Source organism: Varanus komodoensis, unplaced genomic scaffold (assembly GCF_004798865.1).
Source record: "Varanus komodoensis strain SLA01 unplaced genomic scaffold, ASM479886v1 scaffold9, whole genome shotgun sequence".
NCBI lineage: Eukaryota > Metazoa > Chordata > Lepidosauria > Squamata > Varanidae > Varanus > Varanus komodoensis.
In genome coordinates, this window is record NW_025336598.1 from 28,575,622 (window position 1) to 28,603,400 (window position 27,779).

Sequence of the window (27,779 nt, forward strand, 5' to 3'; positions counted from 1 at the left end):
ATGGCTCAAGAGGCCCTCTCTTAGAAGGGGAGATGGAGCATTGGAAGAAGTAGGAAGGATGTTCCAGGTGTGTATGGAGGAACACCAGGGGAAGGCTTGGATATTCAGGATCCCTTCATGCTTCCAAAGCTGATAAAAATCTAGGTCAGTCCTAGTGCTGGTGTAGATTTATTTCCTCCCATCAATTAAAGGAAACTTGGAAGGTGGGCAGCAATGGAAACAGGAAAAAGAGTACACAAAATGCTGCCCCTTATCCTTTTCCACCATGCCAGGTGAGCCTGGATATCACCTTTGTTTCTCCCCTTGCCCACTCCCAAAGAGGGGAAATTTCTCAGCCTACTTAAAACAAACAAGAACACACTACTGTTTCATAATGAGTATAAACCAACATTTTTCACAAGTCCAATATTAAGTGAAGTTGGAAGGATCTTTACATTTCAACGTTTTTAAAAGGTTTATTCATACAAACAGACTGAGTGTCAAACAAGCCATGGTGGACTGTGTTGTGTGCAATATTCAAGCCAGAACCATATCTTGTGTCATCTGAACCCAATGGGGGTTGTACGTGGCTTAAACAACCTTTGAATCACCCTAAAGTTATACAACCCATTCCTGCTGGGCTGAGACAACGTAAGCCACACTACAGCTCAAATATTCAAAAGCCACCCAGCATGCAATAGCAAACACTACAACGCACCATGGCTTAAATAAACCACTATAGCTGCAGCGAATCAGATCAAAAGTTTAGTTAGCAGTACCTTGTAGAGTAGAGTGAACAATACAATGTGTAAAGTTTTGCAGTGCAAAAGCCTCATGAGTCCTCTATAGCTTGGGTGCAAATGAGTTCGTTTCTTGTATGGAGGCCAAGGGTTCCCATGAACTTTCCCACTCTGTTTTAAACTGCAGATATAATTTTTTAAAAAGTTAAATGCCAAGGTAGACAGAACTGTGACCATTACAAATATACACTTAGCTGCATGCCACTTCATGCCCTTTTAGCATTTCTACCACTAATATTGAACATTTTGAAAGTCAGTTATTCATGAACTAGCAAAATGTCTTTCAGTATAAGGCCAGGATGGAAAGAAGTACATTATGTTACAAAAATCCCAAGGTGGAATGAGATGCGATCCCTGATCGTCTTACTCTATGCAGGTATTACTTGAAAATCACTGGCCATGATCCCAAGAACCCACTCCTAATAAGAAAAAATTTCCTCTGGAAATGCACAGGAATATCTGCGTCCTGGGTCAGTCACAACCGCTGATTTGTATTAACTGTGGTTTAGTATCAGTGCTAATGTTACCACAATCACATCACAGGATGCACAATCTAAATGCACACACAATCTATGTTTTAATCATAAAGGATAGGTGATGCTTTGTCTGCTCTGATTCCATATGTGCTTTCCTAGAGTTGGCAGGCATTATGATGAGGCTGCTTGTTAGTGACATTTTACCATCCTGTTTAGTGTATAGGTTTCTGTATGTGTTTGTACAAGTTTTGAAGAAGTACAGTCACAACTTTTTAAAGCAGTAGTTTTAAAAAGAAGTGCTTGCAAAACAAGGCAAAAAGACTGCACTAACATGACTTCCAAATAAAAAAGTTATGAACTGGGGTTTAACACAACAATTTTGTTTATGAAAACCCAGTCTCCACGTGTAGTCACTTTCACAACCGGATATCATCCTACAGTTTGATCTAGTCCATTTTACAATCCACTCTATTCCATTTCATAACAGGTGTTAGCTAGAAAAACTTTCTTACTACCTCTCCCCTGGTTTGGGAATAACCTAAGCTATTTCTACAAATACAAGAAACACCTAATTTTCCCTAAAGACAGTTCTTCAAAGAAGATCTGAAAGCCAGGAAGTCTTCTCCAGGCAATCTTGGAACATAAATCAGAGAATTCAGGGCTTCCAGTGTTTGCCTCTCCTTTGACATGAGCATAACTGAACCCAAAATCTCATTCACAGTACTAGCCTTAATGAGATTTAGTAGCATCTCAACTTGGAATTATTTTAGAAAGAAGTATTACTACTCTCTAGCAAATTACCATATTTTTGGAGTGACACCATATAAAGGAGGTACAGGAACACATGAGATTTGGGTTGCACACACCACCAGACTTTTTTGCAGTGCCACTGTCCGTTCAATAAATGTCAGTAGAACAGCATCGATCCAAAAAGCTGCTGAAATTTGGTGGCATACTAACAGCTGCAAACAATTTTAAAGGAAAATAACCCTTTTAGCAGCTGAATTTCTGTGACAAAACTGGCAAGGTGGCAATAATTGTAGGAATTCTGCTCTCCCCGCGCCAAATATACAAGCAGATAGGCTTTTCTGTTGTGTGTGTTTGTGTGAGAGAGCGATGTGGGACATTTGGATCTCACCCATGGGCTATCGGAGGATTATTTTTACTTCTAACTAGCCTTGGTTCGGATAATAAGTGCAGACTGGCAATTACATAAATTGTATCCATCATGTGCACTTAAACAACCTACCATGGATGGTTTTAGCCTACAATGAATGATGAGAACCAGGCCAATATATTTAATTAGAACAGCCAGGCTTTGAAAAATGACAGCTGTACCTGCAATGAACTGGCTATGCTATCGGGGGAGGAGTTAAAATCTGTATACAATGCATTCTATTGTAAATAAGTGTGTTCTTAAACAAGAAGTTGCTAAAGCAACATCCTTCCTTGGTCCTTACCGCTCAAAAATGAGCTAATGAAAAAACAGCTATTCTAAATCCAATTCCAGAGTCAGGAGCTCTTTCAGTAGCATGGTAAAGATGGAAAGTTTCTCTTACTGCACAGAAGGAGAGGTGGCCATCATCTACATTTGTATTACGTCACAGGCAGCATTGTGCTGGTAGGCTATTTAGAGACTTAACTAACACAACTCAATTGTCAGACTGTTCAGTGCTTCCTTAGGATGATTATGGTTTAAAATTCCAATGGTCAAGTGTAGATATCACACTGCCAAACTCTTAACAAGAACTAACAGCATAATTCCTGAGCATACTTAGGATCAGAAGCAGATCCTAAGTGCAACAGGATTTTCTTCCTACTAGGTAAGTTTAGGATTGCATCTTTAAAATTTGGAAGCAGACAGTATACTCTCTCACTCCTGCAGAATTTCCCCACTACATATCAGCTCAGAAAGAGCCATTCTGAATCAGCATTCTGTTCACACAGTGAGAACATAAGTTGAGCCATGCTGGATCAGACCAATGGTCTACCCAGTCTAGCACTCTGCTCACATGGTGAAAAACATCTCCCTATTTAGTTTTCCGTAACACACATAATTTGTACATCTCAATCATGCAGTTTCTTTGCCAGTGTTAGCCACACTGTAGGGACAGGTGTATGTAACAATGCTACAATGCTTAACTTTAGTTGGGGTTTACAAAGCAGCTTCAAAACCTGATTTCATAATTGGCATTAACCTTGTATAGATGTTGTGTTAAACCCTGGTTATACCAGCATGGGAAAGGAGAAGGCATGAATGCCCATGGATGTATGGAAGCCTGGAGTTTGTTTGCCTGTGTCTCATCAGCAGCAGACTGACTTTATTGGGCCTTTGTCCAAGAGTAGTGAGGAAGGAAGAGTTCTGTGCAAGCAACAGACCATGCTCCTAATGGAAGTGTCCACTACATAAGCCAATGTTTCCAAAGATTCCGCCCAAACAATTTCATTCTAAACCAAGCCTTTAATTCAGAGGTAGGCCAGTAGATCACTCTCTACTGATATATCTCTAGGTGATTTGTACTATACTAGCAAGGATTTCTGACTTCAACCTAACAAAATTACAGCAACAAAATGAGTCCTACCCACCCAATTTATACTGCTGAAATGATGAAAACAAATACTCCCAGTTGTTAGTAGTTCTTGAATGGTTAAGGATGCAAGAATTGATGAAGAAGAAAAGGAAAGAATAAGGAGAAGAGAAGGAACATGAAAGATTGACTTCCAATTTGTTTTTACGTGGCCTCAAGGAACACATTATTCAATTCACTAAAAATGAAAAGGTTAACAATGGCAGGCAATACATCATTTTGACATGACACTTCAAGAAACCAAATGGAAGGAGGGGAAGACACTTAAAATTACAAGTTTCACAGATTTTGCCTTACACACACCAAAGGCATGATTAATAATAATTCATTTCAAGTGACTGACTTGACATAAGATGTAATAATTTCCCTGGCTAATTGAGGCAATAACTTGAGTATTCATCTACTTTTAAGGGATATGCACTCCAACAGTTTCCCATGCTATGTCTTAGAAAAATTCTGATTTAATTTGGAGTAGATCTTGCACGGATTCATTGATTACTGTTTTACATGCTGGTTTGATTACAGGAAAGGAGATATTTTCTCCTAAATTAAGCATCAAAATACAATAGTTTCCCCCTATATATCTGCTCAGCAGTAAGCATCTGCTCTAAGATTATGACCCCAGCAGAAAGATGAAAGGAAAGTCTGAGGCTGCACAACACATGCAACTGGGACATGGAATGGGAGAAGAATGAATCAAGGCAAACTGAGAATCGTAAATGGTGTGCACAAACTAAAGTGGATGGGAATGGGACAGTATTTTACTCTCAAAATGACAAACTCAGAAGAAATGGAAGTAGCTCTAATACTGAGGCAAGACATAGCACAGGCAGTAAGAGTATATAATACAAAATCCAACCAAATAATGTAAATTAGAATTATTGAAAAAGCTAACAACATAAGCATCATTCAAGTCTATGTTCCAGTGACAGACGCAGAAGAAGAAGAAACTGAAAACTTCCATGCAGGTGTTCAAGAGGAAATTGATAATACACCTCAACAAGACATGATGCTAAGCCTAGGTGACTGGCATGTAACAGCAGGAAACAAGGAAGGCAAAATCAAATGCAGTAGGAAAATTTGGCCTCTGGGTAAGAAATGAAGCTGGAGAACGACTCGTACAATTTTGTAAAGCTAACAACCTCTTCACTGCAAACACATACTTCAAGCAACTTTTCAGATGACTGTATACAGAGACTTCACCTGATTCCCAATACAGAAATTGAGTAGTTTATCTAATTGGAGGTAGAAGGTGGAAAAACTGTATTATTGTTGCCAAAACATGACCAGGAGCGGACTGTGGTAGGGACCATCAGTTCACTGAAAATCAAGAGTCAAGCTAAAAAGGTCACCAACAGAAACACAGTGCCAAAATATAACTTAAGTGGCATTCCTGCAGAATTTAAACTCTACATAAAAAACAGATCTGTATTGTTCAGCATAATTGACCATGAGCCAGAAGAACTGTGGACTGAAACCAGAGCCATTATCAGAGAGGAATGCCAAAAGAAAATTTCTGAGGCAACAAGAAAGAAAAGGCCTGTATAGATGACAGAAGAAACACTTATACTTGCAAAGGACAGGCAGGAATAAAAAGGAAAAGACAGAAATAGGGACAGAAACCTAAATGCAACTTTTCAGCACCTATCATGAAGAGACAAAGAACTGTAACAATGATAAGTGCAAAGAAATAAAAGAGTAATACAAGAGGAAAAATAAGCAACCTCTTCCAGAAGTTCCAAGAAATCAACTAGAAATTCAAAACTAGATTAGGAAAGCTAAAGGACAAAAAGGAAATATACTGTTTGACCAGGAGAAAATAAAGAGAAAAGGTGGAAAGAATACAGAGAAGAACTATACAGAAAGGAAGACTGTTCTGAAGCAGAATCCTACAAGAAGAGCTTTCAATATTAGAAAGCAAAGTGAAAACTGCTCTGAAAGTACTTGCAAAGCATAAAGCACCTGGAGTAGATAGGATTACCAGAAGAACTATTCCAAGTTGCAGAAAACAAATCAGTCCAAATCATAACAAATATATGTCAACAAATAATCAAAACAAAATAATGGCCCACAGACTGGAGATGTTCAATCTCAAAGAAAGGGGATGCAAAAGAGTGCAACAACCACAGGACCATTAATCTCCCACATAACAAAGTGATGCTCAAAGTTTTGAGATGAAGAATACTACCCTATATGAAGTGAGAAATGCTGGATGTCCAAATTGGATTCTGAAAAGGAAGATGTACTAGAAATCATATTGCAAATGCATGCTGGCTACATAGGGAAAATCAAAGGCAGAAGATGAAAGGGAAGGCCATATATGAGATGGACTGAATCCATAAGGTAGTCTTGACCTTGGAAGAGTGGAATGGAGTTGTCACGGACATGACATTTTGGAGCGTTTTCATTCATAGGGTCACCATAAGTCAGCGACAACTTGACAACACATAACAACAACATATATTATATAACACAATAGTAACTTTTTATGATTCAGAACATATCCAACTTACAATGCTGTATATCTATCCATCGCAGACTGCACATCCCTACGGTAAACAGTTCGAAGAATTACCATGACTGGATCAAACTCCTTTTCCCAGACTTCAGCTATTGTTAAAAGAGACAGAGCAAGTTTGTCATTAAGTTCTGAAATATATTCCATGTTTAATGTAAAACATTTGATAATATTTTTGTTATATCTAGGTTTTCAACAGCAGCAATGGCCTTTAGTTTGTGCTTACTTTCTTACAGATATATCACTGTTATTACAACATTTTCTGCAGGGAACCTAATTAAAATTAACATTGTTCAGAATCAACTAACTATTTTTGTACTTTGTATTTTAGTATTTAGCATTTTTGAAACATCTTGAACTTTACCATATTTGCTTAAAACTGGGGAAGGAGACTCCAGACAGGCAAGCACCAAAACTGAAGGGCATGTGATAACGTTCAAATCAAACAGAAGCATTTTTTAACTTGTAATTAACACTGGCTCATTCAGGTTGTACATGCAAACTGTCACACATATAAAAACTGAACATACCTTTTGGTGTATACATCCCTTGCTGCATAGAACCCCCAGGCTCAAACACAGGTGCCTTAAAATCAGCCACAGCTGACAACATTGATTCAAAGCTTAAACTGCCAGGAATAATGCCACTTTTCGGATTAGGATTTTCTGGAATGTAATCCTTGTGTTAAGATTAATAGCAAGCAGTATTAGAATCTTTTCAAGACCAAGATTTTCCTGCAAGAGCTATATTTAACTCTTTTTTTCCTAGAAGAAACAGCACAGTTACTTCTAGAAAGTAAGATTTCTGCAACAGCTTAATTTCACCACAAGAGGTCTACATTGTCTAATGAACTATGGTCACTCGATCATTTTAAGTTTTACTGCAAAATATTTTCTTGGAGGTGGCACTTAAATTCCTATGGATGGTTCATTTCTCTTTTAATCATACAACTGAAACTAGGAGCCTGATTATAAAATTGATTAAATATTTATCCATGGTCATATATTCCTTTATGGTGTTGGCCAATTTAACAACCCCACCACCATCATTTTTCAAAAAAGCCCATCATACAAAATTGGACACACTTCATAAATACTGCACTTAGTGGCGTTACAAATCCATATCTCTCTTGTAGGTCCTCATGTGTAAAAACATGAAAGCAAAGCTTTCTACCCACTCTGTGGTCTATGCTAGTTTCAGAATTCACTTTTTTCTTGGAATTAAAGGAAGAAAATTCATTCCATATTTGAGTATGAAAGATCATATCAGAAGAAGAATGCAAGCCTGTACCCTTCTGGGTCTTTGCATATATTACCATTTTTGAATACATTTATAGATGGATTTTGAGCAACCAACTAACACAAAACTTATTTAACTCCCCGCCCCCCCTTTTTTTTTGGTCCTAGAACATTATTCAAAGAATGCAAAGACCCAGTCAGGGTCAGGAAGTTTGCTTCAATGGAAAAAGAAACACAGTTTTAAATCTAAGCTCCTTCTTTTAGAAATAGAATGTGACTGAATGGGGGAGAGCAGAAGAAAAGTAATAATGTATATCTCGGAGCCTCAGCAGTTGGCAGGATTGTGGGGTAAGGAGGACAGCTTAGAACAGCATGATATTCTACGAACACTGAGGCAGTGTGCCTGTGTATCCCAGCTGCTGGGAAACTTGGGCAGGAGGGTGCTATCACATTCATGTCCTTCTGGCAGGGTCCTGTGGGCAGCTGGTTTGTTGCTGTATGAAGAGAAGGCTGGACTAAATGGTCTGATCCAACATGGCTGTTCTTATGTCCTTAAAGGGTTAAGAGTGCCAAATATTGCTATCACTGATATATCTTCCGGGAGTCCAATACTGCTATAAACAGAAGCCTAAGGAAAAGCACAATACACCAATTTATCATACATCAAAACGGACGTAATACACTGCAAGGATATGAGATCCAGTAGTGAGCTGTGGGTCCTGTCATTCATGCAAAGCTGAGCTACCATCTCTGCTCTCAGAATCTCATCATCAGTCATTCCTAAAATAATTGAAAGTGAAATTAACATAACCATGTTGTATCTTAAATACTATTATATGTTAATATAATATGTTTTAATTGGTATATTTTATATTGTCTTTAAATATACTGCAATGACCCACCCAGAGAGCTTCTGCTGTTGGGAAGTACAGAAATTTAATTCAATTGAAAAAATAATATACAATTTATTTATTTATTTATTTATTTATCGATTTATATCCTGCCTTTTTCCTACAAAGGGCTCAAGGCAGCTTACATCATTCTCCTCCTCCATCTGATCCCCACAACAACAACCCTGTGAGGTAAGTTGAGCTGAGAGTCTGTGACTGGCCCAAAGTCACCCAGTTGGCTCCATGGCTGAGTGGGGACTCGAACCCGGATCACCTGAGTCCCAGTCCCTTGCTCTTAAGCCAAAAGTACAGCTATTTCTAATGAGAAATTCATTTAGCTACATGTTATAAAATATTTTACATGCATCATAAATGTGTGTGTGTGTGTGTGAATTTGGACTGTCAATTCACAGAACACCTACAAGAATTTAGTATATTAGGCTTTTGAGATGTTAATGTCTCATTTGGTGCCCACTTTTTTAGAAAAGAACTTACTGAAGACAACCCTAAGGAACTCTTTCCCAATTTTTAACATATTGAACAAACACAAAACAGATGTCTTATGTGCATTCTTTTAACCACTGCAGCCTTCATTTGTAAAACACTGCAATCATATGCAGACTTATTTAGGAGTAATAGCTGGGGCTAGAGGAACCAGCGGTCTGACTTAGTACAGAACAGCTTCTTATGTTTGTCTTGTCCCCACAGACGCACTGTGCTCCGAAAGCTAGAAAGGAAGGTTGAGAACAATGTTGGTCTGGCTGTTTCCATAGCGGAGGAAACTGACAGGACATTATCCATCTTTCTCTCAACCAACATGCCCCAGCACACCAGGGCTCCACAAAAGAGATCATGGAGGAAAAAATATAAACATGACGTTTTCACATTCCATGCATGTGTGTTCGTAATATAGTATATTATAATATAAACAAACACACACATTATTGCCTGAGTACCCAAACACAGCCCCCAATTGTGGACTCACCCTGTGCCCCAGAAAATGGAGGAGGGCCCAGGGTGAGTCCGTGCCCACAAGGGAAGCCCATCTCAGGCTTGTGGGGCGCGGTGCAGCACCAATTCCATGAGCCAGAAACTAAACGACCAGCAATCACATCCTCCTTACATCACACACATAATTTACAGAGAGGCACTGGCCACTAAGGCAAAGAGGTGAACAGGATTAGGAACAACCCTTCTGGAATCCATCCCTCCAGCATCTGCAGACTTCCTCTCATGCCCTGCCAGGTCCTGCAAATCTAGCAAAGCCAAGAGGAAGTCTATGAATGTTCACAGAGCCTTGGTTGCACAACTGGCACCCCACCAGGTACAGCTGCCCAAACATCAGCTGTAGGACACAGAAGAGCAGCACTCTGAGCGGTACACCAGGCGCCATTCCTGGTGATCCACCTTCTTCCCCTACTCAGAGGACAGCCGGAGGCTTCCCTGAGACATGGTATTTCAAGGGTTCCTCCAAGGTAAAAAGGTTGGGAAAGGCTGTTGTGAGTGAAATTAAGGGTTAGCAAGTCATTTTAGTTGACCTTCCATCATCCTTCCTCCCTAAACACTGCACTGGACATGCAAGATTCAGGTAAGTACATATAATCATACAGGCCCAAAGAAATTAACAGAATTAAAATGTAAGACTACAAATCTTACCCAAGTGTAAACGGAGACTTAAAAGAATAACAAGAAATGTTAAGGCGCCTTCTAGCATTGATCTTTCATGCTCTGAATCCAGCACTGTATTCTGATGCTGTGAAGCCATTGTTAATAGGTCAACCACCTTGAACCTACAGAAGAGTGGGGAGAAAGTCAAACTTACAAGCTCTGTTGTTAACAGTGTGAGAGGTGCTAGGGCTCTACAGGAAAGGTCCAGGCAGAGAATAACACAACCGCTTTGTATGTGCTTATAAAATTATCTGGGCATATAACAAGTATCACCCCCCCACACACACCTTTAACTTAATTTTCCAATTTTAAGAGTAATGACCCAATTTGTGCTATGCTTGCCTTTAGGTGTCTGCCACCCTCAGATCCACTATTCTTCATTCCTCGTCTAACCCCATGGAAAATGTTGTGAGCTGGCTGGCTCGCTCCCGCTCTCTCTCCCCCCCCCCCTTGGTGGGAGAGAAACAAAAGCACATTTCTCAGGGTACTCAAGAGCAGAAGGGAGCTGTTATGCACATGCAAATAGGCACACAGTCACCACAGCCTCAGGGTTATCCCTTCTGGTCTTAAAGCAGTTAAAGGTGATGGCACAAGTGCTCATTTGAAACTTCAAAAGCACTATAATAGAAACAGGCCAAGGGTAGCCAATACCCAGACAAACCAAAACTTACATAGCTCTTCTTAAACTTCAAGAAATTATTACTGATCAGTATTAAATAGACTGTGGCTTTTACTTAAATTGTTACCACTCAGATACTACATCAACCACAGAAATTGAAATAATCAAAACAACTAAATACAAATATGAAATTGTGACTCTTTTTTTATTATCAAGGAACAGTTCTCTAGTTTACTTCCTGTCTTCTCCTTCCTGCAAGAAATCCAAGGCAGTTTACATAGTCCTCCTCCTCTCCATTCTATCATCACAATAATAACCAGGTGAGGTAGGTTAGGCTGAGAATCAGTTACTGGCCCAGTCACCCGGTGAGTTTCATGGCCAAGTGAGGAACAGATCTTACAAGTCCCATATAGCATTCTCACCACAATGCCACACTAGCCTGAAGCCATTCCCACCCTACCCCACCAGAAAACCCAGTGCTGGTCCTTGTACTACATGTAACTTGCAACAAAAACCTAGTCCAACTAAAAGGATATTTAAGGTATCAGGACAAAAATGGAACTATAATATGTAATATAACCTTGCTCCAAAAGCAAAAGCAAAAGCAAAAGCAAAAGCGAGAGCGAGAGCGAGAGCGAGAGAGAGAGCGAGAGAGAGAGAGAGAGAATTAAGAACATTTGCTGCTACTGTGGTACATGTAAATCACAGGGGCAATTGCCAAAATATTCTACCACAATATTCCTCATACATAGTTGGCTTACATTTTTAGAAAAACAAAAATACTTATGCAGTATCTTACCTTTCAAAAACTGAGGAAATAAAATAATCTGGGTCAAGTCTGGAAGCGCAGACCTGTTTTCCAAAAAAGAAAAAAAAGGGAGGAAAACCAACAAAACATGTGTATGATATCATCACTTTTCAGATGTCTACTAGCACAGAGCAGATAAGGTCACAGAAAGCACTGACCTACCTGTAACAGATAAATGTCAGGATCAATCATAGAATTACAGAAGTGAGACTGCACATATGTCATGGCTTGTCCTTTAATCTGAAGGCCATTCCTTACCCACATATTACTATGGATTTCAGAGAGGCTTGCCTACCAGAAGAAGCAAATGGAAATTAAATTTAGTTTTTTTAGTTTCTGCTTTGAGGAGTAACAGAGAAACTCACAATGTCTTCCTTAGTCATATTATTATTTCCCTTGTTTTAAAATAAGGAAAATTTGAAAATACATTTTGCAGTGAATAATCATGCAGTTTCTGTGAAATATGTCACTCAGTGCTTATATATCAAACTTCTGAGTCACTGCTAAACCTGCACACAAAACAAGACATTAGTTCTGCATTCCAATATTCACAAAATATTAGAAAGTGTGGAATCCAGAGAAATATCAGGCTTACTCAGGGTGGATAAAATTTTAAAAATCAGATTAAAAAAATTAAATCATTTTATTTAAATTAGATTTTTTAAAATAAAATGCTTGCGGAAAAATCTATCTAAAGATAGCATTCTATTTAAGATACATTATAGTCCAAAGATTATTCATCATGAAATAAGGATTAGTTTTTAATTATGTAGCATGAGGTTGTATATTCATGCAATATTTACATTTTTGGTAAATGAATTCTATTAATCCATGCACAATGCCATGGTCTTACAGAGGTTTCTGTAAGAATATTGGGCAATTTTGCTATCTAGAAGCTATTATCACAGATGCTTGGTTTTACATTTCTCAAAACTGAATTGGTGTCTGCAGAGATCACATGCCTCTTCTTCACAGCAAAAATGTTATAAAATAAACAGAGTCGAGAAAAAGACCCTAATATCATTGTTCCTTTGCAAATCTATGTACACAGAATTAACCCCTTACCTTTTAAGTGCTAAGTTTCAAAAAATTCAATTAATAGAAGATTGTTGGAAATGCAATAGATCTGCACAAGAAGCTATGTGTGAGGAGGAAGGAGCAGCAATACAAATGAAAGTGAAACATTTTGAGCAGAATACTCCACAAGTCTTGATCTTGTGTGTATAGCCTGAGCTTTATATTCTTTCCCTGGATGACAAAAGCTATAAGGGTAGCAGGCTCTAAAAGAGAACCAGTCTGGGAATATTTTAATAAAGTTCCTCTACCTACAGGTAAGACAGACATCCATGCAAATTATGTAGAAAACCATGATTTAAATCTAGTCTTACTGACTACTGATTTATCAATTTGATTTAAATCAATCAACCCTGAGTATACCAAAGGACCTGAGCCTGTTTTTTCAGTGCAAGCATAGACAGCATTTATCTATTCGAAGTTTCTTACCCTGTACCTCAACCAAAAGGCTCCCAGAGTGACTTACATGCAAACCAAAACAAAAAAAACCACGTCGTAAGATTCTAGAAGCAGCCCCTCAGGATTGAATGTCTGCTGCTTAGCTTTTTCTGAATTTCGCCTTCATTTTACTGAAGACCCTTCAAAATGACAATGAAGTAGGAATAACTCACACTACATTTTACACAAGACTGGAATGACTTGTATAGCTAGAATTTCCACAGATCGACACATGCATGTGTTCATTGCTTAGTCACACATTCAACTGCAAAGCAATTGCCTGCTATAAATGCCAAGCAATTTGTAAACTCTGGGGCTGTTAAACACTACAATAGTCCACCATGGGTTATTTAACCCACAGTGATACTGGAATAAGTGTGGGACCCATGTAGCTGTCATTATAACCCCCATTCGGGAATTGAAGTGTCACAAAAACCCTGGTATGTGATACTAATCTATGCCACATGAACTTGTGGGTCATGGAATGTTAAACTATGAATTAAACAGTTAAGCCTAAAATAGACCATGATTAATCCTCACATAACCCACGCTGGCTATATTTGTACAACATGATAATGCCTCAAGTAAAGATTCAATATGCAACCTAGAGTCTGCAGGTGCCACGGGTCATCAAGCGGCAACGTTTTGTCTAAACCTGGTCTCTGTCTCTGGTGTTTTAACACAGATGGCTATTTTACATACTATTAAAGTTTACAGTATACTTAAAGAAAAAAAAATTGCCAAGTGTACCTGAATCTGAAGTGGGTGAACCATTAGCTTCATTAACATCTCCTGGTCGGGAAGAAGGGAATCCAAATCTAGTTCTTGGCATTTAACAGCCTACAGGCAGATATAAGTAATTTTTTATCCAGATATAAACTGTAAATCTAAATAAAGAATGTCCCTTTTATCCATGCAAAATTTAAAAAAAAACATATCAACCTACCTTACTCAAAAACATTGCATAGTAACGATGCAGTGGCAGATGAAAAGTGACTTGATTTGGAGAAGGCTGCAACAACAACAGCAGTAGCAAAAGGTCATTCCACTGTTCTTTTAAGCAATTCATTTTATGCACAATTAAACCAATTCCTATTTCCTCTGGGCTTGGGAAAGGATCCAGAGTATCTTAGGCAGAACTTATACTTGAGCATATAATTTTTTCTTTGAATGCCATGGCTTCTGAGATCACTTCATTCTATCACAACTACTCTGAAGTACACTTAAATACACAAGCCAAAAAGCTTCTGCCTTGTCAGAAGCAGCTTCTGATACAGCAAAAATACTTCGAACCGGAAAAGAAAACCTGAAGATGCACGTAATTTTTTTCAATTTTGATTAAAGGCAAAATACAATTTTAAAATAACAAAATATACAAGCAGTTTTATGATCATTCTTGTTGTCTCACACAGATCCTCCAAAAGGCTCCATGAAACATGAAGTACTTTCTGCATAAATACACCACCCAGAATACTGTTGAATTTTTCACTAGTTTATCAGAACCCCAAGATTCTCTGCTTCCCATTAAAATAAAGTCTTTTGGACTTCACAGTTAAGGACAGTGGATTTAGGCATTCAGCACAAGGCAAAGCTAAACAAATGCATCCTGAATGTGGCTGCCAGAGCAAAGCCCATTTCTCACATGCCCAGCCTTTGCAAAAGAAGAAAACTTCCAAATAAAGTATTAATTCAGCATTTCTGAGCTTCAGGTAAAAGTGCGATATCAGGCATTTGCAGGCAAAAAAATTTTAAAAAAAGGCAAAAGGAAGAAACTTCCATTCTTTTAATATTGATCTTATTTCACAATAGCAAGTTAAATATGGAGGATTCACATACCTCATCCACAAAATTGATTGCATCAAACCAATCCTGAAGTGCTTCAAGGCAGTATCTGACAACATTTCGTGTATACTCTTGTGTCTCCTGAAATAGAATAAAAATTTGTCACAAAGCAACTTTCTCAGATGTTTAAAGCAGCAGCACGATAAATTTGAGGGCCAGAGATGCCCACATTTATCCTTTTTCTCAGATACAATCTGGGACAGAATTGCATATTGCAAGCAATGATTATAAGAGAGAAACTATGGTCGAACTAGAGGATCTCTCAGAGGCAATTAGCCATCCAGATGGGCAAATGGTTAAATATGCCCTACCAAGCCAGTCTGCCTGTTGGTTTGTTCCTTGTCTCCTACAATAATAACTTAAGAGGGCACTCCAGGCTTGCATGCTTCACCCTTTGGAAAGTAGTGGGCAAGTTCCTATGTTCTAGTGAACCACATAAAAATAATCTACACTGGGTTGATTCTTCACTCACTAATCCACATTACTCCTGGCAGACAATCAGGTGCCCTACAGTTTGTCAGTCTGTTTCTTCTACACACTCCCAGTACGTATCCCGTGGGCTGCTGCAAAACAACCTCATCAGTCTACCCCACTAATAAGTAGAGGGCTCATTAGTTGAATATTGTTTTTTTGTAGAATTTTCTTTTCACCTTTGGGCAGATATGCACAAATGTCCCTAAAAGATAACCAATTTTTGTGCAAATCTCTCCAAAGTGGAAAAAACTCCAGTGTTGCTAGTATCAACTAGCATAATTCCAAAATGCAACAAAGCAGAGATATCATTAGCAAGCTCATGATGAACAGCCAGCACTCTTGCCAGGTAACTCTCTTGGCATTTTAGACAACCCACAGTGAAATGACTCTACCAGATTCAGATGTCACAACAAGCCATCTGGTGAACAAGGCACCCTAAACTTCCCTATCACAAACCATGGATGTTCAGGGTAGCAACATTAGTATTTTTATATATGATGGACAGAAGAATAGATTTTGTGTTAGGACTTTTGCTAAAAACAAGAAAGCATGCTACTTATACAACTATCAAGCACCTGAAAATACTGATCAGTAATAGAAAGTAGCTTGTTTCCCCACATATACACAAATTAATTTTATTTCTCACCAGGACAAATATACTTTATTTTTTAAGGAAGCTAAATTTAAAAAGCACAAAATTTTAATGTAAAAACACCCAATAGCCATTCTCAAAATAAAATGCAGGGGATTTCACCATATGCCTCTAATACTCAACATCTTTTAAACAACAAGAGACATCAGTGCAAGCCAAAAGATAATAGTAGCATCTATCATAAAAGAGGGTGATGTCATTTTTACTGGCTTACTTTGAAGTGGACCCCATTTTGTGGACCCCAACAAATCCACAAAGGGATTTGTGAACAAAGGAGAACAAAGGAAGCACCTCCAGTTTGAGATACTTGGCTCATTACACTGGAAGAAACACATAAACAGATTCCTAGCACTATTAATAGCCTAAAATCCTCATAGACAGCAGCCTTGTTGGCCTAACAATCATGGTAAAAATTATGGGTTTTTTCTCAAGGGATTTATATTCCTCTTTCAAGATAGCTCCTGGGAAATAAAAGAACCCATTTTATTCCATCCCATTTCCCATTAGAAAATTTAACTAAGAATGCAGCTGAAGAAGAAGAGGTCATCTTATGACACAGTAGGAGACTCTTAGAAGTGAAACACAATTGTCTTTTAACAGGTTTCTTAGTTTTCATAGGCTCTTTCATACAGAACCCATGTACATGCCCATATCCATGGTTTAAATTAATGCTCAATGGATCGAGAGTTCCCAGTGGATGAAGTCTGAGGTGAAAATCTTTACCAATTCTTCATCCCTCCAGCAGATCACTAAAAAGCTGCTCTGGAGGGTTTAGAGACCTTTCAACACAGTAACATGGGGAACTGCAGGGAAAGGATAATCAGCAAAAATGTCCCCTCTTCCTTCTTCAAGTGGGAGTCCCCACCAGATCTAAGTCCATTCTGTGACCTGAAGAACCCCTTCTATTTGGAAAAACTCCACATTCAACCCAGTATACCTTGGAAATATCACATCAAATAATGTTAGCTAAAGGTAACCCCTGCATTACAATAGAGGTGAGATCTTCAAATCTAGTTTTTCTTTCTACACATGGTAAGGATAAAAGGAAAGGAAATAGATTAGCTTGAATCCACTCATAACCTCATCCAAGGTTGCTATGTATGGTGGTGCTTACAGCAGCAACAGACCTCATGTGCAATCACAATATCCTGTAAAATCAGCAATTTCTGGAAAATTTATGTTCACTTTTAAGCTTCCAAGAGAATGTTTGTTACCAGGAAGTATGTAAGTATTGAAAATATATACAGACATTTATAAATAAATGAAGTAACAGACATAAATAAAAGGACAGTAAGTAAATAAGGTTATGTGTTAGTCGAGAAGGTTTTGGTTATGTCCTTCATTTACACTGGGGATTAGCTACTCTACAATTTCCATTTCAACCTGACTTGTTCTTACAGCTGCATCTTATGGGTGATTGCCTCCTTTTTGTCTAAATTCTCAGTCCAACTGAACAGTGTAAGTCAAACAATGCAACATAACGTGTTGTCCCAAGTGTCCTTAGGAAATGCATCTGATGGTACTTGTTCCTTATTAGCCAATTTACTAAATGAATATTACTTCTAAAAATATTCAATCATGGAAGAGTACTGAAAGGAAGAAGGTGTTTAACTTACCCTGACTTTGCAGTGTGATAATAGCCCCCACATGGGCTGGGCACAGGCCTCAAGCTCAGCAGCAAAAGCAGCATAGTAAGTCTGGGATTCAAATTCAACGTGCTCATTAAGTTCTCTCTTGTTTAAATTCATGCCTTAAAAGATTGAGACAGAGTTGTATGACATTATAACTAAACAGCACTCTAACTTTGTTACATGAACACAATCTATCTATGGTTAGTCATCTACAAAAATAGCAAAGAGAAAACCACTATTGGCATCTGCTACAAGTTGGGTGTCCTGGTGAGGCTACAGCCATAAAGCCACCAGTCAGTCACCCAGCTGCTGTGGACATGCTCATCCAATGACACTTCTGGATGAGAACATTGGAGCCACTCAGCTCCAATCAGCCAGCAATCTTATCTTTTGGATGGCAGACTCCCTGTGCCAATAAAAGCTGAGCTGTTTTTCATTTCTCACCTAAGCTGTTCACCTGCCACCAGGTGATCCTAGCCAAGGGGAGGAATAAGTGACACAGCTGCAGTTTTGCAAAGGAGGAGCTATAGCCACCAGTAGCGGTAGAAATGCTGCCTGGGTTACCAAGGTCTGAGCCACAGCTGGCACTGACAGCATTTATGCCAAGAAACTACTCAAGCCTGAATGACGGTCTCCTGGGTCAATACAGATGTTCAGTGGCTTAATACGGTTTGCCAGTCACAGGGACTGATATTGGAATCTTCTATTGTCTTCTTAGAGACAGTCTTGGACCCAAATAACTCGGCCTAAGTACATTAGGTTTCTGATTTAGGCCCTGGAGAACCATACTTAAGAGGGGGACTTGGTTTGTTTTAACCATCATTAGCATCAATTCTAGTTAAGCACTTAAAGTGCCATGAGGTTGGAGCAAGGGTACAGTGACAGGATCTCTTTCCAGTATCTAAACTTAGGAGACTCGCACAATCCTTGACTTGCCCATGCAGAGATAAGTCCAGTTAAATTCAACAGGACTTTCCCCCAGATAAATGTGACTAGGACTACAGGTCCTTCGATTAAATGGCATATTCTCAAGGGCAAAGCCGTATTTTTTATTACACACATCAAGCATTTGCACATGCAGCAACTTCTATTTAAATATTTTAAAACTGTTTAAAATTAGAGTATTTTTGAAACAGTGTGTCAATAACTACAGTTTTGTGTTTTAATAATATTCAATGTCTTAAAATTTACCTGTTTAATAGTAAAGAGAATCTGTTTTGAAATAATCCATGCCCCAGAAAAATAACAAAAAAGAAATGATATCTGGTAGTAAATCACAGCGTTTATTAAAAATATTTAATATATCATTACTGCAAAACAAATATTAGGTCATCTGCAAGAATTTAAAGGTTTTTATCAATTGTCTTTGCCCAGCCAATGTTAATTTACATAGTTAATGAAAGTATCACATACCTTGAAAAAATGATACAAAATTCATCCATGTTACTAACAGCCTGTGATCCTCCAAGAATTTCTTAGCCACACTCTGATGTGAAAGGATATTAATAAAGTCACTGACAAGTGGCCAGTAGGTATTGTTCTTCAGCAGTGCTTCCCCACAGTTTACTACGACATGTAAACTGTTTTCCTCATCTAAAAGAAAAAATCAAAATCAAAATCAAAATCGTATGGACCTTCACTCCCTGATACAAAGAAGCACTCTAAAACAGAAAACCTACAGATGGGGCACCTTAATCAAAATTATTCCACATAAGCCTCTTGAATAACCTGAATTCAACTTACCTTGTAGCTCACTTTTAATAAGGCAACTCTCCATCATATATAGCAGGACAGTGACCATAATATCAAGTAATTGGCATTCTTCTGTCACTTGACGTGCTAGCTCCTCATTGCTGAACAGCTGGACACTAATGTGTACAATTCTATTAGACATGGTATCAGATTCATGGCTTTTCTTCAGTGTTTTCATAATAAATGCGTAATGCTGCACAAATGTTTTAGTAAAAGCAATCTGCAAGGTAGAAAACAAATGCATGCAAAAAGCAATTACTACAAGTTTCAATACTTACTTACATAAACTATATATTTATAAAACTCCTAAAAGCCCAAACTCTTTAGGCTGTAAAAAAAACCAAAATAATAAAACAATGTTAAATCTTGGAAAGATTAAAAGAGTTACAGAATAAAACCAAAGTAAAATTGTGATCATAAGATAGCAACGGTGAAAGGTTTCAAAGAACACAAAACCTAAAAAAATAAAAAGTTCTTCAACTGCTACTGAAAAGAGCACCACATATGAACCAGGGCAAGCCCCCTCTCTACTACCCCTTGGCCTCAATTCATATGGCGGAGGCACCCACAGAAGGGACTCACAAAATGGTCATAAGGTTTAAATAGGTACATCTAGTATGACATGGTTCAAGCCATTCAGATCAATGAAGAGTAAAGCCAGGACTTTGACTTGAGCCAAGAAATTAACTAAAAGCCAGTGCAGATCACAAAACTTGGGTGTGATATGAGCATACCATCCAGTCCTGCTTCAGAGTCTTAGGGTACAATTCTATATCCCCTTGCCCTCACTGCATGCAAGCCTCCAAATTCAGGTGCTTATTTGCATCCTATGCATGAAACAATGTGCAGCATCTCTACTGCTCTTGGACAATCATGGTATGTATGTTATCTAGATGGCCACCTCTAGCCATCTAAATAAAGCACCAAGGAATAGGGGGAAGGAGGCTGGGGAACTGAAAGGAAGTGGTCTACACCTCAGCCTTCTCACACACACACCCATTTCGCACTCTCCAAAGCCCAATTGTTACCTCAAGGAGGAAGCAGTCAGCATGGTTCTCTCCAGGCCAACTGCAAGTGGGGATGGGGCAGGGGCAACATTGTGAAGTCATCGGATCGTGCCTCATTTTGAACTGCTTGAAATTTCTGAACTATTTTTAAAAGTGGCCTTTGTTCAGTGAAAAGGTATGTCAGGCTACTTGGTGGAATGTATTGGTGCAGGTAAGAAAGTATGGCAGGCAAAGAAAGGTAAAATATGCTTGTGGAGTATTCAGGCTGAAGCCCAATCTGCTGATTTCAAAGGGTTTACTCACACTGCATAGGATCAGGCTACAGGTCTTCTAACAACTGTATTTTAAAGGCTTGCAAATGAGGAACAAATGGCTAGGTAAATGTCACCTGGAGGCTATATTCACCATAACTAACCTAACTTGTTAGTAGGGCCTTTCAAAAGCACCCAGCCATTAAGACTGCAGAAATCTTGTGTTTTGAGTTCTACAAGTAATTTAAATTTTCTCTGAAAATCAGAGAAACAGTGGTGCTGCTAATTCCCATTGTCAGATGTGAAAGACAAAGAACAGTAAATGTAAGCTATTTCATGGTCAGTCAGGAGAAAACTCTAGCAATGTTTTTGGTAGTCTTTCAGCCCAGATGTATCTAATAATCATTGTTCCAAGTTTAACTTAGTTTCTATTTTTATTATCTTCTTTGTGGTTTTCTATCAGCAACCCTGCAACAGTAAGAAATACTAGACTTCTTCCATAATAATTTCCCTAAACCACTGCATATTACTCCATATAAACTACAGTGGGAAACTTTTAGCTAGGAAAAAGAAGAAACACACAAATACCTTATAATCTTGGTCTGGAAGCATGTTGAGTAAGAATGTTACCATTTTCTGTGGAAATTCATATTTTATTGTCCAAAATAATAATTCTTCTAGAAAACATTTATGCTTCAAAATATCCATGATAGATTGATCTGTACAAATATAATAAAATTGGAGGACATGCGATGGAAACAGAATACAATAATAATTATATTAATAGAATAATAATAATGGTATTTCCACATATAAAAAATGTAATATACTATGGATCTAGGGTTTATTGCTGAATTTTTGTTAATGCTCAGAAGAAAAACTGCACTGGACTAACCTAATGTATTGCGGGCCAAAGTGCTATGTTTTTAGACATCTGTGCAAATAGGATTTCAGTCCAAACCTTCCATGCATGCAGATCTTATGTAGTGGCCCAGTCTGAATATCATGACCAATTTCTGAGTTGTTCATTCAGAAATTGACTGGAACACACAGCAATCTTAGAACTAGCTAGAGTTCTAAGTTTGAAAAAGAACAAGAGGATAATTCGCTGCTAGAATAATTGGCTGAGATTTCTGTAAGACAAAACTATTCACACTATAGTACAAAAAGTCAGTTTTCACTGCCAAAAACATATCCAATTAAGGTGAAATCCTATGCATGTTTACACAGAAGGAAGTCCTACAACTCCCAGAATTCTCGGTCCTACAAATTCCAACCAGTCATGCCAATTCCAACCAGGAATTCCCTTTTTCTGTCTGTCATTCGTAGAACTGTGTCCTACCTAATACACTGTGAAAGAATGTTACATTGTTTCAAAGAGTATACTTATTTACAGAGCCAAAATCCATCTTGATACATTGATTTATAAAATTCACTTGGAACACTTTATTTTGTACCATGCAAGTAATAAAATATAGCCACTGAGAACTTAAGAAAATTATTCTTAAGGACAGAGACTTATTTTCCCCTACAAGCAGTCTCCTTCCTCTGGGTTTCCTTCAGAGCACCCTAACATTGACAACAGCACTGATGATAAGTAACCTCAGAGAAGGAAGAGTAAAATCCTAAAAGGGTGGAGGGCTGTTTAGTAACTTTTGAATGGATTCACAGCCCCCCAGTCTCTTCTTACTGTCAATGATCTAATTTTCATGTACCGGAAAAAAATGCATTCCTTCTAAAATGAAGCATCCCTAATCAAAGTCTAATTGATCTTGTTCCCAAAGTTCTAGCTTGGGAAAATTAGTTTCTACTTTCTTAGCTGCAAAGTGAAAATGTGGTTGGAATTATTATATCAGGCAAATGCAAATCTAGGAAATTCATGTTTCCCTCCTATTGCCAATTCCCAAGCAGAAAGGGGGGTTTGTAGGGAGGGAATTAGAGGAAAGGACTGGAAAATATTATACACACTCTCCTCCTCAACCATTTCCTCCAGGTTGCTTCCACGCATTTTTCTTTCCTAGATGGATTCAAAGACCAAGAGCAAGCTGGGTAAAAAGGCATGGCCAGAAAGGTAGGCACTACATGAGCGAAACTGGTGAAAGAGACAAGAGTTAAGTATCTCCCTTCTACAGCCCATTCTTTCTTGAAAGTGCCATCACCATAATCAATTAACTACAGAAATACAGGCCTGGAAGCCAGTTCTACTTCAAAATGATTTAAGGGTTCTCAAGGCATTGTAAGGGTGTTTTGATAACAGATGCCTTCATCACTTAGCACAGAAAAATAAAGTCCTACAACACCCCAGCATTCCACATTCAGCCAATCACAGGTCTTCTTGCTGTGTTTTTTATGGTCAACAAGCCATGGATAGTTTCTATACTTGGGATACATATATGAAAATCCAGAATACAACAAACCTGTCAGTTAGTATTATGTCTGAATCAGGTCAATAAAATTAACAGTGTTAAAACATGGGGGAGAAAAAGGGGAACGCAAATGTGGAACTCAATGGACAAAGAGTGCTACAGAAACACAGCTCCCTGCTTGCCTAATAATTTTAAAGCTGCAATCATGTTCATGTCTACCCAAACGAAAGTCCGACTTACTTACTTCAGCTAAATAGGCATCAAATTGCTACCTAGCACCTTCCTTCCCCATGCCCCACTAATGCCCCTGACAATGTGAAAATCTGTACTTTAAAATTCTAGGATCTAAATTGATTCCACTTTATTTTTTTTACACAGAGCATTAATGATGAAATGATCCTGAAAGACATCTGCTTTTCTCAGAACTAAATCTATTAGACTTCAGCTTTACAGGTGTACAGTTCCTTCCTCTGCACAATTTCTCAAAACCATCACTTCTTTCCTATTAGCAGACAACTGTATTATCTTCTGCAGTACAGATAAAGAACCACATGTCCTTTTCAATGCCTCCTGATAATAAAATTCTACTTTTCTACTTCCCAGACTTAGCTCAGCAAGTAAAACAATATTTCTATGGTTTCCTCTTCAAATCAATCCATCCTCCAAGACCCTATGTTTCACTTTCATGTTCAGCCCTTGCCAAGAGAACCCCTGTCAGTCAGACCGCCATCTTTTCATGCAATCAACCTTTTTCTTAAATAACAGAAAGTGCCTAATTAACCTCTGCTACTGCTATAAATAAGTTTCAGCAAGAAAAACAAAAGACCACAGGCTAGGACATTCTTCTTTCTCCCTCCCACTCAGAACAAGAAAACTTGTTTCCCAATTACACAGTCTTTGACAGATAAATGTTGGAGCCAAGTAAAACCGTTGTATCACTATTAGAATATTCAACTAGGAATTTACTAGTGCTAACAAAGCATCCAAAGTGCCTTACCAAAAGAGATTTATGTATATTTTTCTACTTCTATAAATTCTTACCCTCTTCAAATCTTATGGTGCATTTTCATGTAAGTCTATTCAAAAATATCAGGAAACTCTGTATTAAGTTTGCTCAAAGCTCAGCTTACATGTCAGAAATGTACTGCACAGCTAAAGGACACAGACACAGTTAACAGAAGGCAATGAAGCTAGCAGGAACTTGTTGGTAGAAGCATTTCACATCAGCATATTTATCCATTATTTTTTTCATATTTGTCAACAGGGGACCATATCAGACACAAAACACAATGTATACAACAAGCAATCTGCATGTACCTTTGGTGCTGCTGCTTAGTTTCACCCTCTTGCGCTTTCCCACACCTTGGCTACCGTCCTGGTCCTCCTGAGACAAGAGAAGCATTTAAAAGTGAATAAACATAAAACAACTTAATGTCAGAGAACTTAAGCTCTATAATTATGCTTCTGAGAGAAAAGTAAGATGGAAGCAGAGTGCTCTGGAAGCATTTAATAGCGGCTCCATATTCCAAAAACACTTAAAAAAACAACACTCACATTATTAGCATATTCTTCATCAGAAAGATCCTCATAAAGCTTGTTAAATTTGCTTTTGCTGCTACTAATACCCTTTATAACTACACCATTTAAACTATCGGTTTTGGTCTCATCATTTAGGAAACCGATTCTACATAAATTTTCTTCAAATACCTTTTACGGCTAAAATTAAAATAAAAAGCATAATACCAATAACATGGCACTTTCTAATAAATGTAATGTAAATGTAAGGCTTTATATCGAAGTCACTCCAATACTATTAGTATTTACTTAGAAGCAAGTACTGTTAGTTTCAGTGGCACTTAATAAGAAACATGTTCACTTAGAGAACCAAAATAACATTTTAGGAAAATGATCCTAAAATATTTCAACATTTAAGGAGCTAGACTGCACAACCACATGTTGTGGATTACACGAGCAGAGCCAGCTGTACCCAGAGTTCAGACTAGATGGCCCAGGAGGCCCCTTCTGGCTCGCTTTGTTTCTATGTTTCTAGCAGACAATATGTTCCCCCACCAATGTGTTAACAGGTTTAGATAACCTTATTAGGGTGCTTTCCTAGCAATCTGCTGAATTTTCACTATTCGTTCACCATTCTTACATGAAATGTACAGTGAAATGCTTCCCTTGCTGGTTCACATAGCTTTAAAAAGGGATGCAGCTATAGCTGTTCTATAATCAAAATCAATTCCCCCTTCTTCCTAGTACAGAACTTAATAGTAATACCATTCATCCAATCATCTGAGGAAGCCTTTCTGAACATCACAAGATTATTGGAATGTCACCATGTAATACCTTGATGGCAAGCCCTCTTGGTGATGGTACTCACCCTATGGGGAAAAAAATCCTCTCTGATGCCATTTAGGAGGCAGAAAATTTGGCATCTTTCAAACACCTCCTAAAAATACACCTGTCTGCTCAGGCTTTCCATTATTTGTAATTAAATTAGCCATACTGTCACCACTCTTGTATTATTATCATAATTGTATTGTGTTATATTGTTCTTAAAATTGTATTTTAAATGTGATTTAATTATTATTGTAATATTTATATTTATTAGTTTTTAAAAATATTTAGTGGTATATAAATAGTAGAAAATAAACTCTAAAAGGCATCCAGCAATAAAAGTTTGAAAATGAAACTGGTATGCATGATAGTAAAATAGGAGAACCAGAACTAAAGAAAACAATTCGTTTGCTTGTCTGCAAGCCTAGTCACGGCTTAAACAACAAAACATGTTTAACATAAACCATAGCTTTTAGATTATATGCACACGATAGCCTTGAACTAGACATTTAAATGATAACTCATTGTCTCTGGATAAGATTGCAATGGTTTAATCAAGAGATCATAACTCTGATCTCAACTAGCCATGGGGGTTCTTTTGGGTAACAAGTATGTCTATAATATGTATTTTTCTCTATTTAAGAAAGGTACATACAAAAATGGGTGAATTTATTATTGAGTGATCAGAAAAGCAAATGAAGTAATCTGGTCATGAGAAAGCATGAAGCACTTAAAATGTCCCTCTTCCCAATGTACTCAAGCTCCTTTCTTTAAAACTTCTAGCTGTACATCTTGAACTGAAATGATCCTGCATCACTCCTTTCCAACACCATAAACAATATCCCATGCTGCACATTCTCACCTCCACCCAGAAAGTTCACTGCATAAGCCTTACTTAATAAACTGTACAAGGTCAAAATACTTGGGACATCATTTGGAATTAATTTTGGTGAAGAAAATAGATTTCACCTTCAGTTAAATTTATTTTAAATCTTTCCTTTCAAGAAGAAGAAAGTAGAAATGCAGTACTTTGAAAAACAGTCAACCCCTCAATGCCATTGCTGAAAGCAGAATCTGCAATTCAGAGGACAATATACATCTAATTATGTGGGCATATATAAATAATAATTTTCCTGTCATACTTTTTCAAGTACAGTTTGGCAGGAACCAGAAATCTTTTGCAGATGTTACAAGTCTTCAATTGTTTGTGTTCTGTAATCTCAACTGGAATCTAGTGTGAAGTAGCCATCTGGGCATTTATTTTCTGAAGCTGAACTAAAATTTGAAATACTGTAAATGGTTTCTAAACAGAGTCATCTCTTTTAATCAGCTCTACACTAGCAACTTTTATGAAAACCTGATATGTAGAAATTTACCTAGTAAAGCCTTTCCCAATACTAATCACAATACCAGGAAAAGTTTCATTGACTCAGAGTGCAATCTGAACTTGGAGGCTTACAGGCACCCAGTGCAGAGCAATGGTAGCAGCGGAAGCCGTCGTCCCCTCCTCATCCTCGAGCTCTGAATTTTTGCTAAACAGGGCTTTTTACCCATTTAGTTGAAGCATGTGGGGGGAGAGCCTGGAGCATCTTCAAAATACCTCATATTGAGGCAAGTGAAGTCTCTTTCTCTTCCCACCCTCTTCTACCCTTTTCCAAGCTTGCTTTCCCGATTTGGAGAGTAGCCACTGTGGTCCTTTCCATGTAGGTTGCAAGTGGGCAGACACAACTCAGATTTCCAGCTACAAGGTCAAAGCACTGTCTTCAACCTCTGAGAAACTGAAAAATCCTATGGTCCCTCCGACAAAATCTAGAGGTCACAAGATCACTCTCTGAGCAGCTTTATGTCACACTGTTAAAGGTTCAGGGGAAAACAATCAACCTATGTGACAAAGCCTACTGATATAAGTAAGGGAAAGAAGGTAGAAAAAATACCAAAGTATTGAGAGGTGGAGTCATTAATGGAGTGTTGTTATGATAAAGTTCAAGGCACAGAACAATCTTTACTAGGGCTAATTTGTTTCTTCTACTGGTTCTACTGGTTATGGTAAATCATCTACTTTGGTAGGAAATTGTTCTGGTTTTAAACCTTTAGAAATATTTGTAGATTTATCTGTAGGTTTGTAAACCCTTATTTTGTATTTTCCTTTAACAGTCAAAATTTTATCAAAAGAAAAAGGACAACATTTAATGTTTTTGCCACTTTTAAAAATAAATGTTACAATGTAGTAACTTCACTACATATTTTAAGGGGAAAATTACCTTAAAATGCAAATATTTATTTTACACACATACAGAAGTAAATGGCAATTCTATAATCATTTAACTTGGAGTAAGCCCATACTGAATTTAATGGAGCTTATTTCTGA

General features: G+C 37.9%; 1 protein-coding gene across 5 annotated transcripts in view; it reads right to left on the reverse strand.

The window, feature by feature from the left end:
• The window catches only part of UBR3 (ubiquitin protein ligase E3 component n-recognin 3), a 111,954-nt gene that overhangs the window by 67,254 nt on the left and 16,921 nt on the right, over nt 1-27,779 (reverse strand). For all 5 annotated transcript variants that reach the window (XM_044417963.1, XM_044417965.1, XM_044417964.1 and 2 more), the window contains exons 6-20: nt 24,389-24,455; nt 21,294-21,424; nt 19,439-19,667; nt 19,109-19,288; nt 17,681-17,814; nt 14,933-15,019; nt 14,043-14,108; nt 13,847-13,936; nt 11,747-11,875; nt 11,576-11,628; nt 10,146-10,279; nt 8,294-8,379; nt 6,892-7,033; nt 6,357-6,453; nt 759-900 (exon numbers count right to left, since the gene is read on the reverse strand). In XM_044417963.1, coding sequence (XP_044273898.1) covers nt 759-900; nt 6,357-6,453; nt 6,892-7,033; nt 8,294-8,379; nt 10,146-10,279; nt 11,576-11,628; nt 11,747-11,875; nt 13,847-13,936; nt 14,043-14,108; nt 14,933-15,019; nt 17,681-17,814; nt 19,109-19,288; nt 19,439-19,667; nt 21,294-21,424; nt 24,389-24,455 — 1,767 coding nt within the window. The remainder of the gene's footprint in view (nt 1-758; nt 901-6,356; nt 6,454-6,891; nt 7,034-8,293; nt 8,380-10,145; nt 10,280-11,575; nt 11,629-11,746; nt 11,876-13,846; nt 13,937-14,042; nt 14,109-14,932; nt 15,020-17,680; nt 17,815-19,108; nt 19,289-19,438; nt 19,668-21,293; nt 21,425-24,388; nt 24,456-27,779) is intronic.